Here is a 13,540-nt window from a genome sequence, read left to right on the forward strand (position 1 = left end):
CCTCATGCTCCTCTGGGCTTCTGAACACCCTGATTCTAGAAACTGTCAGGGTCCTCGTGGGATGGTACCTGACTCTGGCCTGTATAGCTAAAGCTATTCCCGGTTATTCACCCAACTGCTTTGGAGGATCCCCGGTGCCTTGGAGTATGTATCATGTCTGGTGGCTCGGTCTTAAGGTGTGTTGGCTTTGGATATCTGTGTATTTTCTCATCTTTTCCATTATGGGTTATAACTAGAGATGAGCGAGTATACTCGCTAAAGGCAATTGCTCGAGCGAGCATTGCCTTTAGCGAGTATCTCCCCCACTCGAGACTGCAGGTTCGGGTGCCGGCGCAGGGGAGCGGTGAGTAGCGGCTGTCAGCAGGAGGGAGCGGGGGGGAGAGAGGGAGAGAGAGATCTCCCCTCCGTTCCGCCCCGCTCTCCCCCGCAGCTCCGTGCCTGCTGCTGGCACCCGAACCTGCAGTCTCAAGCGGGGAGATACTCGCTAAAGGCAATGCTCGCTCATCTATAGTTATAACTTAGTTAAGAATCCGTGGGAAGCTCTACTCCATAACGAATCCATTCTCTGTCCCATCATTCTTGTGTTTTTAATTTAATTTGTTTTCTTAGCTGTGAATCAATACAGCGGCTTCCTGGAGGAAACCCACACTTATGCGATATGACTAATGAAAAACCGACGGCCATACTGTCGGATACAATGGGGATGCTTCGCAAGATTTAGTCCCCATCAGTTGAATATACCAGTCGCACACTGACCTCTTACGTGCTGCTCACTCACCTCTTGGGAATTCGCCCAATACTGGGCCTGGCATGAACTTCCTGGGCGAGTCCTCAGGCGCTCTTCTTCCTTCTCAATCTCTTTCTTTTTTCCTCCTGCTCTTTTTCTCTTGCCTCCGCCTCAGCCCCGGCTAACACGAACATAATGATGCAACATATTTTGCGTGCAAAATACGCTGTATCAATTTGCCATAGGCGGTCGTGGTGCCGCTCACATGGCCGCAAGAAAAATCACAACCTGTTCCATCTTGGTGCGTATTAAACGAACATGCATGGTGATTGGTGGAGCGCAGCTAGTACGCTATGTCATGACGTATTTGCTGTGTGCCACGTACGTGTCTCCTGCGGATGGTATACAGTGAATAATGGACGTCTAAGCCCGGCCTTACTGCGGGAGGGAAAGGTCCGCAGGGAGATGATGGGGGTGTTTCGCTGCAGTTACTCGGATATCATCTCCTTACCTGCTGGCATCTTGTGGATGGACCCCTTGTTTTTATTTCCCCCTCCCCTTTTTTATCTGTTTCTCCTGAGTTATTTGTAGCCTATAGAGTTAAGTACATTTAAGGCCTATTTACATGGCCCAAAGATCGCTCAAACTATAGGAATTAAGTATGCAAATGAAGCCTTAGCTGAAAGCAGTTAATAAGCCCAAGGGCTCTTATCTGCATTCAGCTTCTTTGTTCTCCAGCGGGAAACAATACTATCAGCACTCCTCATGGAGAACTTCTGATAAGGCTGACCAACAATTTTTAGGTTGGACTGAATTTAACGATCAGCTAGCAGTGCACGACGGGCGCACATTTAGACGCAACGAGTCGCTCAAATGATCGCCTTTTAGTGTTTTTTGGGGGGTTTTTTTAAGCGATCATCGCTCCGTATACATGGGGCTTTAGACCCTGGTGGGAACTTCTCACCTTATTGACTAATTCACTTAATGCCCCCTCCCCTTTAATTCACTAAACAATGTATACCTGCACTTTTATGTACTTGCACTCTATTTGGAAAATGTCGTATACTTGTAAAACTTTCAAAAACCCAATAAAACTTGTAAGTTTAAAAAATTTTTTAAAAAAAGATCCAAGAGCAACATATTGGTCTCCAATCAGTACCTACTGTTAGTAACAGACTAGGGAGTGAAGTGTGACTAGCGCTGATATCTTCTTCTGAAGCACCTCAGTATAAAGGTGGCGCATCAGAAGAATTATGCTAAACAGCCACCATAAAAAACGCTATTGGGTGGTGATGAAGGGGTTAAGTTCACAGTTTAAGGGCTAATTTCTGAGACTACATCGTATACTCCCTATAAAATTTTCCATATGCATTAGGGTTCTTTCACACCAGCATTACTGATTTCTCTGTTCCGTTTTTGGGGCAGAAAACCGGAAATTAAGCGGAATTAAACATTTCCGTGATGCAGTCTGCTGCGCCATTGGTTTAGTTTAAAATACTGAAATGAAACAGGATGGGAGCCCGCTGGAACATTTCCGTATTTTTTAAACCACGAAATGTTTAATTATGTTGTATTTCCATTTCAAAATGGAGCCGAGAAACGGAAATCCCTAATACTCGTGCGATCAGTGACGGTGGACCCCCTTTCAACCTACATAGTGGGGGACACGTCTGAATTTCCCCTGACAGCAGACGCTAGTGGAAATGAGGATCCAACATTCGACATGCCCAATTATTTATCTGCTGGGAAATAAGCCGCTAGCAGTAACTTGTTTCCTTCTACCCTACTGAATAAGTACGCACGCTCGGCCTGCCAGGGTGTGCTTATTTATGGGGGACCTCAGGCTGTTCGATGGCTGTTGGCCGCACGCTAGGTCTTATATGTGTGGCTGGCAATTCCTGGTGACACAACCAATAAATAAGTAATGTATCTAGAGAGCGCTTTCATTAGCTGATGCCAAGTTCAAGTTGAATTAGTACATAAAGGATTGTGTATGAAGGAGTTGAAAGAAAGAAAATGGGCTAATGAGTGATGCAAGGTCACTCCGAGCAGGCAGGGCTTTGTGGCGGCTGGGTGACTTGTGCGCAGGACCGCCATCGGTGTAAGGAGGGTCTGACTCGTCAGTTGCTCATAACTCCTTTCTAGCGCTCGTTTTCTGTAACTTTTCACGCATGGAGTCATTATGCAGGAAGTAAGCGCAGCAGTGCAAGTGATTGCTCTCTCTCGCAGCGGCAGGTTTTATATTTTCCAATGCAAATCGGTTCAAAATTCTGTGCCAAGAAATATTACAGTAGATCTTTTATGGTGATCGGATCTTCATTTTTCTGAGAAAACGAGCAAAGTTCCCCTGGTTTATGGTTCAGTCACTTTTTTATTAAAGGGGTTGTCCCGCGCCGAAACGGGTTTTGTTTTTTTTCAATAGCCCCCCCCCGTTCGGCGCGAGACAAACCCGATGCAGGGGTTTAAAAAAAAACAAAACGGATAGTACTTACCCGAATCCCCGTGCTCCGGTGACTTCTTACTTACCTTGCGAAGATGGTCGCCGGGGTCTTCACCCTCGGTGGACCGCAGGTCTTCTGTGCGGTCCATTGCCGATTCCAGCCTCCTGATTGGCTGGAATCGGCACGTGACGGGGCGGAGCTACGAGGAGCAGCTCTCTGGCACGAGCGGCCCCATTCAGAAGGGAGAAGACCGGACTGCGCAAGCGCGTCTAATCGGGCGATTAGACGCTGAAAATTAGATGGCACCATGGAGACGAGGACGCCAGCAACGGAGCAGGTAAGTGAATAACTTCTGTATGGCTCATAATTAATGCACAATGTATATTACAAAGTGCAGTAATATGGCCATACAGAAGTGCTGAACCCCAACTTTGTTTCGCGGGACAACCCCTTTAAGTGCAAGGAGTATATGTCAAAACAGATTGGTGGTTTGAGATTATAATAGCAGTTACAAAGAGACAGAATTGGTCATTGACGCTCCTGTGTCCAGATAATGTTCTGCCCTTCTGGCAATCCCACACTCAGAAAATCATAGGTTTTTTTCCCCCGTCAATATGGTTGTGTGAGGGCTCATTGTTTGCGGGGAGACTTGTAGTTTTTATTGGTACCATTTTGAAATGCATATGGCTTTTATTTCTTTTTGTTTCATTTTTATCAGGAGACGGGGTGACCAAAAAGTACAGTTCTGGCATTGCATGTTTTTTTTTCTGATAGTGTTCAACTTTAAAAATGGGATTAAGGCTGGCTGCACACAACCGGATTTCAATTGCGGATTCCGCGATTATCATCACCCGCGCGGACGATCCGTGGTATTCCACGCCCCTTCGAAAAAACAGAATATTCGCATGTCCGCTCAGATGAGCGGAGAGCGATTTACGATTTGCGCAAGCGGATTTAAAATTGCAGCATGTTCTATTTTGAAGTCAGTGAAAGCTGTCCGACCCACGGCCCATCCAAGCTTTCTATTAACCCTTTCCAATCCACTATCTGACATCTTCCTACATTCTGATTGAAGCTTGTACAGCTCCAATGTCCGAGGACGTCCGACAGGGTATTCTTACCGTCTATTGGCAGCCACTCCACTGTCGGAGCCTCTCTGGCGCACACACACTGGCTTTAGCCAGCAGATGGCACTGTTGTATAACAGCAAAAAGAGAAAGCCTTTTAGGAAACCCTGAATCCAAAATTGGATTGGAAAGTGTTAAAGACCTGCCACAGGCACATTTTAATGGACGAACGATTATGGCAACCCTACAGGCCTTCAGAAGGCCCGAAGATGCCATGACACCCAGACAGCAACCCTGCGATCTTATTGCGACAGAGCCGTTTGGGACAACTAGATGCCCCTGTCGGTGTGGTATGCATTGTGATTTCCGATGTTGAAATACACCAAACAGCTGGAGCATTTTGATACTTTGTAAGCAGTGTTTGTAAATACGTGGCAGTCTTTGTTACAACGTATCAGAGCAATGGCTCTGGAAATGAATGTGATTTGCTATTGAGAACGAATGTCTTTTACGTGGCGGCCTAGATAATAATAGTTGGGTTGTTAAGTCATTGATATGATGTTGCTTCTCCTGTTTTTCTAGGACGGATTTCTTGAGAAACTAAACTCTTCTGAGTTTGTGTCTTTGTCCCGATCAGTCGAGGTGTTCGTCCAGGATACAGAGAAAATCTGTGGAAGAAAAAGTATGTCCCTCCGAGGGGCTCTTCAGAGCCAGGCCAATAAGTTTGTAAACCGCTTCCATGATGAGAGGAAAACCAAACTTAGGTATAGTTCAGTATTGATAATAGACATATTGAGTTCATTGCTTAATGTCTCCTTATTCATTACAACAGTCCAGCATGTATTTCAGTGCAGGTACACAGACAGACGTCATTCCAGATAAAGAATACACAGTTAGGACAGCGCCTACAATTGGATGTCTAGTATAAAATATGTGCGTATGTGACCATATACATAAAGAGAGGGACTTGCCTGGTGCAAGCGAGGGAGTCCGTGGAGGAGGACTAACTTGCCAGCACCCGAAATCCTTGTCAGCTTTGGGGGTCAAAGGCCTTACATCCCACAGGACTTCCACAAACTAGAGTGCAACAAGAAAAAAACAACCCCTATACTCTCAAAGGAGTATAGGTAGATGCAGAGATAAAACATTTAAAAAGGAAGTTTTTCTATGCTTGTAAGGGTTACATTTTCCTTGGAATGGAAAGAGTTAAAATCCGATGCTTAAAAAAAGCACCTGTGTGCACTGAAACGCGTCGCACTTTTAGGATGGCTGTTTTGTATAGTTTTATTCTTACTCTGAAGGATTAAAATCAAAGTTCATAATACTTTGTAGAATCCTATTGGAGTTGTTACTTCTACCATTTAACTCTTTCCATTCTAAGGAAAACTTACCGTATATACTAGAGTATAGGCCGACCCGAATATAAGCTGAGGTACCTAAGTTTACCACAAAACCTGGGAAAACGTAGGTGCCTCGAGGAAAAACCAGCACCCCGCAGTGATTTTCGGGGAAGGACTTTAAATATAAGCCCTTCCCTGAAAATCATTCCTAGTTGTAGTAAAAAATAAATAAAAAAATCTATACTTGCCTCTCCGCTGTACTCGGTGGCTCGGCCCTTGCACCACGTCACTGTAACAAAGTTCTTTAAAATCCCCGCCTGCTTAAAGGGCTGCGTCTGATTGGCTGAGCGCTCAGCCAATCACAGGTAGCGCTCAGGCATTCATTGAATGACAGCTGAGTGCTGCCTGTGATTGGTCACAGCGCTCCGCTAATCACAGGCAGTGCTCGGCAATGGCCAAGCACTGCCTGTGATTGACTGGGGCTATCTCCAGGTTTGTATCGGAGGCTCTGAATGTGGAGTCCAACATATTTAAAGGAAAAAATGTCAGCACTTATTTTCTGTCAAAACGACGGACAACTCAGTCCAGATCCGTGACACATAAGCCACCTGCGCCTGGTAAACCCCATTGATTCTGCTCTTATAGCATTTGTTGTCAACTGAAACCATGATGCTAAAGGGAGCAGAGCCCAAAGGGCTTTTTACACATGTTGATACGTTTTTCACATGCGGGTGTGATTTTTTTTTTGATTGTTTTTGTTTGTTTTAAACATGTAAAAATACAGTGAGTACGGATGTCTGTGTTAATGAGTCCTTAATGAGATGCAGCAGGCTGGTAGACTTGGAATACATTCACACGAAGTGGACAGTGGAAAAACAGCAGCAAAAAAAACTACCTGCGCCATCGATACGGGGTTTTGACACGGTTTTGGTACAGATTTTCTGCTGCAGAAGATCCACACCATTTTCCACCGTGTGAACGTACCATTAGGGTGGTTTAACACGGGCAGCTAATTTGCTCTTAGTAACAAGCGCCAATTGACCATGAGCAATAGCGGTCAACACTCGTTAACCTGTCCATGTGACTATTACTACCTCTAGTTTGGGGGCGCTGGCGGAGGATCACAGGTACAGGGATGAACAGTTGGTAATATGATTGTTTGTCCTCCTACAGACTTCATTCGTCAGCAGCATGTCCCCTGTTCATAAGGTGGGACGTGCTGCCAATGAGCAAGTACTTTACATGCGCTTAAAAAATCCAATCAGCTGCCAAACAAGCTTTTTTTGCGCGTTAGTCAGCTGATCAGCGGCATATTCAAACAGGCCGATGACTGGGCAATCAAATATTCAGTCGAACATCCATACCAGTGCGAAAGGCCCTTTAGGCTCTGTTCATTTTAGCATCATGGTTTCTGTGGACAACAAAACCTACGGCGTAGCCCACGTCCATCATATATGCAATATACCTCCTGCGCCTGATGCACCCAATTGGTTCTGCTGAGTTGTCCGCCATTTTGACAAAAACTTAGCGCTGAGATTTTTTCTGTAAAATATGACGGACTCCACATTCAGAGCCTCCGACACAAACATGAATATGGCCTTAGATGTTGCTGGATTTACTATTTAGAGCCTTGTGTGGCGCAGAGTGTCAAGGCAGCAGAAATGCAGTCCTAAACTCTCACTCACGACCTGAAGGTTGTGAGTTCAATCCCTGCTTGGTTCAGGTAGCCGGCTCAAGGTTGACTCAGCCTTCCATCCTACTGAGGTCGGTAAAATGAGTACCCAGCTTGGTGGTGGGGGAATAAATTACCTAAAAGTGCTGTGGAATAGGTTGCACCATACAAGCAACAAGATTTATTTTTATTACTTTTTATTTATATTTGACAAGTAGAATAATCACCGTTTTATGTTCTAATTCATATTCCTCTCTGTGAGACAGACATAACATTTATATATTTTATACTGTCAGTCTTGAAGCCTAACGAGGAAGCAGCGGGACTATTTGATCTCCCACTGATCTATCACAAGGATGTGCCACTTGCTTAGTAATGCTAATACAGAGCACACAGTCCGTGTAACACATAGCGGCGAGCGCAGGGCTGACAGACTGGACATACCGTAATCCATCGGATAACATTTCCTGGGTACTATTCTCTTCTCCTCAGCCTTCTGCTAGATAACGAGCGCTGGAAACAAGCCGATGTCCCTGCTGAATTTCAGGACCTGGTGGATTCCATAACAGATGGCAAAATAATTTTACCTGAGAGGAAAACTGGATGTGAGTTGGTATTTAATAATTCAGCATGTGCCATACAGTTAGCATACGGCAAGCACCTAGCTACTATTAATATTTGTTCAAGAGCTCCTGCGGCAGGCTGTAGATTATTTAAATGAGACTTGTAATTAGCTCTTTGGTCTTGTCTCTCATAATTATTATACCTCTAACAGAACAATTTCATAACGCACTGCGCTGGCATTAAACCGGGGTTTATAACGCATTGTACAAGGTGTAGGTTATGCTGTTGCTTTAAGCGGCTGCCCAGCCTTGAATACTGTTTTAAGATGAATAGGTACAAAATTGTATGCAGATTAATTTCTTAGATGTTTTATAAGAGTTCTTTTCTACAGACCTGCATAGACCTAGAAATTCTAAATTTCTTGTTGCATGCATTGACCACTAGAGGGAGCCTACCGCATACAGGGTTGTTAATGAGCTTAAAGTATTAAAGGGTTCATTCAGTTGTAAACTATTGATGGCATACCCTTAGGATAGGCCATCATTAGTAGATATGCAGGAGTCTGTTTCCAAGATCACTACTGATTAGCTATTCACCGGGGCAGTGTGAAGGGGATTCTTTACTGTAAGAGCAGTGAGACTATAGAACTCTCTGCCTGTAGAAGCAGTGATGACGGACTCAATAAAAGAGTTTAAACAGGGACCTGGACACGTTCGGGCTCATTCTCACAGGCGTATGATCACATACCGAAACTCTGCGTATTCCATACATATGTGGCCCTGGTTGGGGGTTTTATTTTGCGTGTGTAAACACTGTGAACAAAGAAAAATCCAAGTAGGGCCCATTTATTTTATGCATAAATATGCAATGTTTGCATAAATACGCAGTGTGTACGTATTTGCATTGACTTCAATGGCTATTTTGGCCCAGAATACAGACCAAAATAGGACAGACTGCGCTTTTTTAATGTAGCTAAAATACCCGTAAATAAACCCATTGAAATCCTTGTTTTCCATTCCCTCTGTATTACGCATGTTAAACAATGTGTGCGCAGATACACCTGTGTGAATGAGCTCTTATAGTCATTGATTACTTCAGAAGGGTCGGCGATTGAGAAAGCTATTCTGACTGCCAGATTTAGACTCAAAGGAATTTTTTTCCTAAAATGAGCAAAACTAGCTTCTACCTCATGGAGGGTCTTTTTGCCGCCTTCTAGATCAACATTATAGGATAATAAGCTTAACTGGATGGACGTGTTTGTCTTTTTTCTGCCTTACAAACTAGGGGGCACATTTACTATTACTGTCTAATAGTTTGACAGTACACACTAAGGGCCCATTTACACGGAGCGATGATCGCTCAAAAATCGCTCAAATGACAGTTTGAGTGACAGCTTTGAGCGATCGTTTTGCATAAACTATTAAGTAGCTACATAAGAGCAATTAAGTGTGCAAATGAAGCCTTTAGCTGAATGTAGTTAATAGCCGGAGGGCTCTTATCTGCTTACAGTTCCTTTGTTCCCCTAGGAGAAACAATGCTATCAGCACTACCTGTGTAGAACTGCCGATAGGCTGAATGCCGATTTTTAGGTTGGACTGAATTTAACGATCAGCTAGCAGTGCATGATGGCCGCGTGTTTAGACGCAACAATTATCGCTCAAATGATCACTTTTTAGCTTTTTTTTTTTTTTTTTTCCGTAAATGGGCCCTTAGACTACACGGTCTTAATGTGCTCCAGATTTATCATAGTGACTCTGCTGGGTGATAAATCGGGTACAATTTTTAGACTCTGTAGTCTAAGTTGTAGCTCCTATTAGCTGGGCTAGTTTTCCAACACATTTTGCTACAAAGGTTTTGCACATTTTGGTGGGAAAAGCCAAATTTAGAAGGGGCAACCCCTGTGTAGAGATTGAAGGAAAAGCCAAAACCATAAACTTTGGATGTTGATGAGCAAACTGTGAGGACCGGGAGACAATACACGGATCTATAAGATAACATGAAACACTTAGCCTAATTATAGGAGAGCCATTAGGACGTTTCAATATGGAAGCCCAATTGGCCTTTACAGAGTCCACAAAGACCCCAAAGTCTCCACTGCTGTAAAGTTATCTTATAGGGGAGGAAAAAGGGACAGATTCTCTTTTTAAATTCTCTTTCCTTTAATTCTCAGGTGTAGAAGAACGGAAACCCTCCGACTTTCTTACAGTTGACGGGCAGAAGTATGCTGTAGTGGGGTATGCTGCCTGCGCCATTCCTATTTATGAGATTTGTTGTCTTCTGGTATCTTACATATATACTTAGAGATTTCTTATTTTCTCGCAGCACCGTTCTGATTTTAATCCGGATCATTCTGGAGTATTGCAGCTGTGTAGACGACATCCCCTCAATAACCACCGACATGCTCACTCGTCTGGCTGAGCTATTAAAGGTCCGTGTTTCACACCCTCTGCCTATTTAGCATTTATTGCCAGTAGACTAAAATGACAGAAAATGGAAACCGATATAATAATATAGTATAAAGATGCTAATGTAATAAAGTGAAATATCAACCTATCATTGTTTGTGTGGAGTATGTTTTCCTATTTGGTCTATAGTGTTGCCTTTCGCACATAGCTTGTTACTCAAATGTAATCTTCAAAAAGTTCTGAGAAACTTCCAGATCACGCCTGAGTCTACTATGATGGCAGCTGAGCTGATAAACTTTTTTTGTTTTGTTTAGTACTTCAACTCTCGCAGTTGTCAGCTAGTTCTGGGAGCCGGGGCTCTTCAGGTCGTTGGATTGAAGACAATTACCACGAAAAACCTTGGTACGTTTTTTTTTGGTTTTTTTCATGTCACTTCCATTAATACAAGATGCTGCTTCCAGGTGTACTCTACTGCGGTTTTACTTAGGACTGCAAACTAAAGATATTGCATTATCTTCACAGTTAAATTATACATTTAGGACTGTGGTTTTTTTCATCAGACTGTCAGAAATGCCCCGAGTGAAAGTGGAGGCTTCAGAGTAACTAGTGATATTGCAGCGGTTATACCATAGGGAATCCTTATAATGTATTAACATATGTACATGTAACTGTCATGGTGCAATCACCAAAACACATCTACAAAATGTCATGGTAAATAATGAAATGACATGCTACTACAATCTAGTGTAACGTCCTGCCTTGTTAGTGGGACATGTATGTTTGCTTAGAAACTCAGCCTGGACTGGATAATTAACAAGTGGCATTTTTAAAGGGCTTGTAGCCATTGATGACCTGTTCTCGGGGTGGGCAGGACTCAGTCTGCAATACCAATTCAGGCCACCGCACAATTTACGGAGCTGTCTGCTTCCTGAGGCAAAACAGCTCTGTACACAGAGAGACTGATCCGGGTACCAGCTAATCACCAGAGCGTTCTGTGCAGCAGACCGTCGACAATCTGCTATTGATGATCTATCCTGAGGATAACTCATCAATAGCTGGAAGTGGGTCAACCCCTTTAAATAATATTTTCTTTTATTATTACATTTTAATGGCATATGCGACTTTAATCTATGTCTATAAGTGTGTCACACATTCCTAACCCCATTTACCCCAGTTTTGGGATAAATGTCGACAAATGTCTATTAAAATGAAAAACTTGAATATACTGTCTGTTCTACTTTGTTTTGCTTCTTATTGGGCTTCATCCAGTAAGATACGTTGGTTTATACTAACTGTTGCTTGGCTATATAGCAGATAAGGAAGATGGACCATTAACTTGGATGGCAGCATTCCTTCAAATCAATGCCTGACCCTTGATACAGGTCTAGAGCAATGATTAGGAATTGAAAACCAAGCCAGAATCTATGCACAGACAGCTGTTTCAGGGTTTTCTCTCCTCGTCAATGTGCAGTAGGTTTATGGATTGGCTAGTAAGAGGCCTATGGATGTGGGTTGTGAGGGGGTAACCTCACTCCTTAGGGAGAGCACCCAGAAGGTCAGTGAGAAGACTTATAAGGCCATCCATGCTCCTCTGGGTAATATGCAAATAAGGGAGATGGAACAATACCTCTGCAGCGCCACCTATTGGACGGCAGCATTCCTTCATTGGCTGTATAGCTACATGCCCATCAAGTTCAACCTTAGAAAGGATGACAAAAAGAAAAAAAAGGGAACGGGGATCTTAATTTACCCCTTTTGGTCCAGGAAAGCAACAGACCCAACAAGCCGTGCCTTGATACATGATCTAATTCTTTCTTAACTCCATGCGATGTTTAGACTGGATCAACACTCAAACAAGTATTACTACACACACTGCACACATTTCCATAGTTTTGAACTGCATCTATATCTTCTTTGACAACTGTTGTCTTTTTTTTAGCTCTTTGACTGTTTAGTAATATACGGGCTCTATAATGATTGTAGGTTTCATCTACTTTGCAGTTATCAATGTTCGCTTATGTTTTATATAAAAAAGATCAATGCTGTTTTAACGCTCATGATGATGTTTTCCAGCATTATCCTCCCGGTGCCTGCAGCTCATTGTACACTACATTCCTGTCATAAGGGCACATTTTGAGGCTCGGATGCAGCCCAAACAGTACAGCATGCTTCGGCAGTTTGACCACATCACTAAGGTAATCGTAACCTGCTACAGCCCACAGATAATCAGCTCTGTATGTAGCTATAGCAGCTTCTTCCAGGGATCAGTAGTTCGAGCTTTCCTTGCTTACAGGTTCTCCGTAAATAACCAGCTTACTTACGCCTCATATCTACGGGCAGATTGTTTCTGCGGAATCCAGAGCGGGCGTCCGCTCCGCATTCCGCAGCAATAACCCTCCATAGCATGCTATGAAAAAACGATTCATCGTGCGCACGAGCGGAAACCAGTTGCGGTTTACGCTCGCGGATAAAAAATCGCAGCATTTTACTGCAGGGACGGCTTCCATTGAAGTCAATGGAAGCCGTCCGATACGCAGCCCGTCCACAATTGACATTGCAGACCGGCCGTGAATTCCACGGGAAAAGCAGGAGTTTGACAATAAAAAACCTGTACTCCACATGTGTGCCGGCAATTCCGCATACAGCCACAGTACAGAACTTGAAGACACGGACAGTTATGCAGGGACGTTGCCCTGCAGAATCTGTGCGTCCCCTGGTCATGAGGCCATAGACCTAAAACAAATCTGTCTAGATTAGTTTAGTTATAGTAGACAGGGAGGAAGGGGGATGAAGCTTTAGATTCTCTCAGTCTGTCTGTAAGGTTACTTTGACTCTGTCATCCCCATGCACTGTGATGCTTTCGCACAGGAATGATAATCGCTCATTGAATGGAGGCAGAGCGCGCCAGAGATCTCTTCCAGCCGCCCGCCTCCATGCTGAGTAAACACAGTTGTTCGTTGATGAACGACTGCCTGTTTATAGGACCCAACAGTAACTTGGTTTTTAGGTGAGCTGCAAACCAGTCGACTCCGAAAAATGAACGGTTTTTGCCCACTTGCCCTGCCTGGTTCTGTGTTTACACTGGATGATAGTCGCCCATAGTTGCTCTTTAGAGTGATTACTTGGGCGACTGTCGGCCCGGGTAAAAGCACCCTAAGACTGCATGCTGTGAGAGAGGAGGGGGAACACAAGTGGGGAGATACAATTGGCTCATAGTGCTGAATAGCCCACTAACATCGTACCAGGAGTCTACCCGCAAGAAGAAGATGGAACAAGATCTGGAAAACACGGGTTAGGCTCTGTTTGCACTCAGCAGATTGGAGG

General features: G+C 43.9%; 1 protein-coding gene across 1 annotated transcript in view; it reads left to right on the forward strand.

The window, feature by feature from the left end:
• The window catches only part of VPS54 (VPS54 subunit of GARP complex), a 73,828-nt gene that overhangs the window by 48,733 nt on the left and 11,555 nt on the right, over positions 1-13,540 (forward strand). The window contains exons 14-19 of the mRNA XM_066595492.1: positions 4,818-4,999; positions 7,740-7,852; positions 9,982-10,045; positions 10,134-10,239; positions 10,531-10,618; positions 12,290-12,411. Of these exons, the coding sequence (XP_066451589.1) occupies positions 4,818-4,999; positions 7,740-7,852; positions 9,982-10,045; positions 10,134-10,239; positions 10,531-10,618; positions 12,290-12,411 (675 nt within the window). The remainder of the gene's footprint in view (positions 1-4,817; positions 5,000-7,739; positions 7,853-9,981; positions 10,046-10,133; positions 10,240-10,530; positions 10,619-12,289; positions 12,412-13,540) is intronic.

Source organism: Eleutherodactylus coqui, chromosome 3 (genome assembly GCF_035609145.1).
Source record: "Eleutherodactylus coqui strain aEleCoq1 chromosome 3, aEleCoq1.hap1, whole genome shotgun sequence".
Classification (NCBI taxonomy): Eukaryota; Metazoa; Chordata; class Amphibia; order Anura; family Eleutherodactylidae; genus Eleutherodactylus; species Eleutherodactylus coqui.